Source organism: Chiloscyllium plagiosum, chromosome 38, assembly GCF_004010195.1.
Source record: "Chiloscyllium plagiosum isolate BGI_BamShark_2017 chromosome 38, ASM401019v2, whole genome shotgun sequence".
Lineage (NCBI taxonomy): Eukaryota > Metazoa > Chordata > Chondrichthyes > Orectolobiformes > Hemiscylliidae > Chiloscyllium > Chiloscyllium plagiosum.
The window spans coordinates 6,805,467-6,808,713 of record NC_057747.1 but is presented as its reverse complement, the minus strand read 5'-3'; the positions used below and the strand labels follow the sequence as shown (position 1 = coordinate 6,808,713).

At 40.4% G+C, this 3,247-nt stretch overlaps 1 protein-coding gene across 1 annotated transcript in view; it reads left to right on the top strand.

Annotated features, from left to right (window-relative positions):
- The window catches only part of LOC122541724 (nuclear receptor coactivator 4-like), a 19,605-nt gene that overhangs the window by 1,907 nt on the left and 14,451 nt on the right, over window positions 1–3,247 (top strand). The window contains exons 2-4 of the mRNA XM_043678612.1: window positions 187–303; window positions 1,347–1,455; window positions 2,044–2,121. Of these exons, the coding sequence (XP_043534547.1) occupies window positions 187–303; window positions 1,347–1,455; window positions 2,044–2,121 (304 nt within the window). The remainder of the gene's footprint in view (window positions 1–186; window positions 304–1,346; window positions 1,456–2,043; window positions 2,122–3,247) is intronic.

The window sequence follows — 3,247 nt, the reverse complement described above, 5'->3', positions numbered from 1 at the left end:
ATTCCCCCAAACATAACTTTGATTACTTCAGGTCATTTTCAAATCCATCCATGATCCAGTTAATCCCTATCCCTTTATACATTTCTGGTCTATGATTTTGCTTTTTTTCCTTTTTCCCCAAAGTGTGTCAGTACTCTGAGAATAATTGTTTTGGATAAAGAATTTTGTTTGTTAACATGATTCAAGTAAATGTGTACTTTTTCTTTTCCATCAGCTGCTGGGTCAGTTCAACTGTCTTGTTCATCAATTGGAACATCCACAAAGTAATCTTCCAGCTGAGCAAATTAAAACCTGCCTAGAGAGGTGAGAGTTGTCATACTTTATAAAGAAAAATGTTGTTGATCTCTTTATTTTGTGAATTTAAAATCAGAATTCAGTTCCAGAATTATCAGTTGAGCAATACAAATCCTTTTGAGCTTTTAATGTAATGAATGGCTTTTTGTTGTTGTTAGACCAGCTTTGATTGGTGTATCTGATTAGGAGACATGTGGGATTTTGTGACTGATTCAGCTTCACTGTGTCAAATGCCCAATTTGTTTTAAAAGCATTTTGAGTTAGGTTCTAATCAGTGTTTGAAAGTGCAGCAGCGTTGATGAAACTGTGTTATATGGAAGCTGAGTTCTTGCTTTGCACTACTATCCTAACCTGCAGTAGCCTTCATGTGAGCAAAAGCGTGTCATTGGACTGAGAAGTAAGGAATATGTAGAGTAGCCAGAAGCTCAACAGGAGCCTGGTACAATGCCTCACCTTTTAATACAGCATTTCAGTTTCCTGGGCTCAATATTGTTGAATTTAAAACAAATATGGAAAATGCTGTGGAAACTCAGCATGTCTCGCAACATCTGTGGAGAAAGTGTTATGGTATTATTGAATTTAATGTCAGGTCACAACTACCATTTTTCTTTTTCCCCCAGGCAGCAACAGTTTATAATAATTCTGCTGTTCCTAGTTATGCCTCCTCTTTTTTTCTTTTTGTTTTGTCCCATTAACATCTCCTTTTCACCTTGCACTTTTTAATCATTTAATCTCTCCTCCTTTCCACATCCATTACAGATGTTTTGATCTTTGTTCTTTCCTTTCCCAACAACAGGTACCTTTCCCTGTTTTTGTCTGCCATCTGTTTCAAACCCACTACCTCATTACTGTTTCAGTTTTTACAAAAGGTTATCGCCTTTTTAACGTTAACTCAGTCTCTCAGTCCACAGCCACTTCCTCATTTATTACCAGCATTTTCTGTACAGTACATCTTCTCAATCTAATTATGTTGTGAAATTGATTGGTTGTGTTCCTTTGGCAGTTTTCCTTAGTATTAACAAGTAGCCTCTCACTTATTTCACACACTGCAGATTGAAGGACCTGACTTTGAAACCTGAAGAATCTCCCACCCTGAACTTTGAGGCCGATGTCCCTTCGCTCCGCCAAGCCATTACAAACTTTGGGACTATTAAAACATTGGTAAGAGTTTGTTGGTTCAAAGAAATTTTATTTTTGTCATAAGAATTGTTATGGTGTAGAGCATTTGAAGTTTTTAATTATAGGTGGAAGCCTTGTACTGCAGCAAGAAAATAACCCTTATGGGCAGCCCACCAATGTTGTGCGGAACTATTAACCATGTTTCGTTTGGAATATTGCAATATTCTGCATTGACCAAATATTCCCTGGGTTCAGATAGGGGCTTAGATGTAATTTAGATTTAGAGTAGCCAGCATTTTAACTTTTTTGACTATGTTATGAGGTTCTGTTCTAATATTCCTGCAAAAGCTTTGTTCTACTCTCCTCCATGACTGTTTAAAAATGTTTCTAGAGTTCTTGAAAAGATTTGTTTCAGTAGAAAATTATTCTTAACTCTGCTATTTCAATAATATAGCTGTGTGTATAATCCATGCCACAGAAAAGCAGTATTGGTGACCAAAAAGTCTGTTTGCTAGGTTTGACAGCACAACTTGGCTTGACAGCACATTTATCTGTCAGAACTATGATTCTTTATGCATGTTTGCTACATGACAACGGGAGTCATGAGAATTATTTTCTGCTGTGGTGTAGGTTTCAGATTCTGAGTACAAGAGTCCTTGCACCATGGCAGCTGATCTGGATTACTGCTTCGTACCACTGCTGACAAAGGTAAACCTTTTATTTTCTCTGTAAATGTGGCTTGTTTTATCCATAAGACATAGGAGTGGAAGTAAGGCCATTCGGCCCATCGAGTCCACTCTGCCATTCAATCATGGCTGATGCGCATTTCAGCTCCACTTACCAGCGTTCTCCCCGTAGCCCTTAATTCCTCTAGACAACAAGAATCTATCAATCTCGGCCTTGAAGACATTTAGCGTCCCGGCTTCCACTGCACTCCGTGGCAATGAATTCCACAGGCCCACCACTCTCTGGCTGAAGAAATGTCTCCGCATTTCTGTTCTGAAATGACCCCCTCTAATTCTAAGGCTGTGTCCACGGGTCCTAGTCTCCTCGTCTAACGGAAACAATTTCCTAGCATCCACCTTTTCCAAGCCATGTATTATTTTGTACGTCTCTATTAAGTCTCCCCTTAATCTTCTAAACTCCAAAGAATACAATCCCAGTATCCTCAGCCGTTCCTCATATGTTAGACCTGTCATTCCAGGGATCATCCGTGTGAATCTCCGCTGGACACGTTCCAGTGCCAGTATATCCTTCCTGAGGTGTGGGGACCAAAACTGGACACAGTACTCCAAATGGGGCCTAACCAGAGCTTTATAAAGTCTTAGTAGTACATCTCTGCTTTTATATTCCAACCCTCTTGAGATAAGAGACAACACTGCATTCGCTTTCTTAATCACGGACTCAACCTGCATGTTTACCTTTAGAGAATCCTCGACTAGCACTCCCAGATCCCTTTGTGCTTTGGCTTTATTAATTTCCTCACCATTTAGAAAGTAGTCTATGCTTTTATTCTTTTTGCCAAAGTGCAAGACCTCGCACTTGCTCAAATTCCATCAGCCATTTCCTGGACCACTCTCCCAACCGGTCTAGATCCTTCTGTAGCCTCCCCACCTCCTCAGTACTACCTGCCTGTCCACCTAACTTCGTATCATCGGCAAAATTCGCTAGAATGCCCCCGGTTCCCTCATCCAAATCATTAATATATAATGCGAACAGCTGTGGCCCCAGCACCGAACCCTGCGGGACACCGCTCGTCACCGGCTGCCATTCTGAAAAAGAACCTTTTATCCCAACTCTCTGCCTTCTGTTAGACAGCCAATCCCCAATCCAT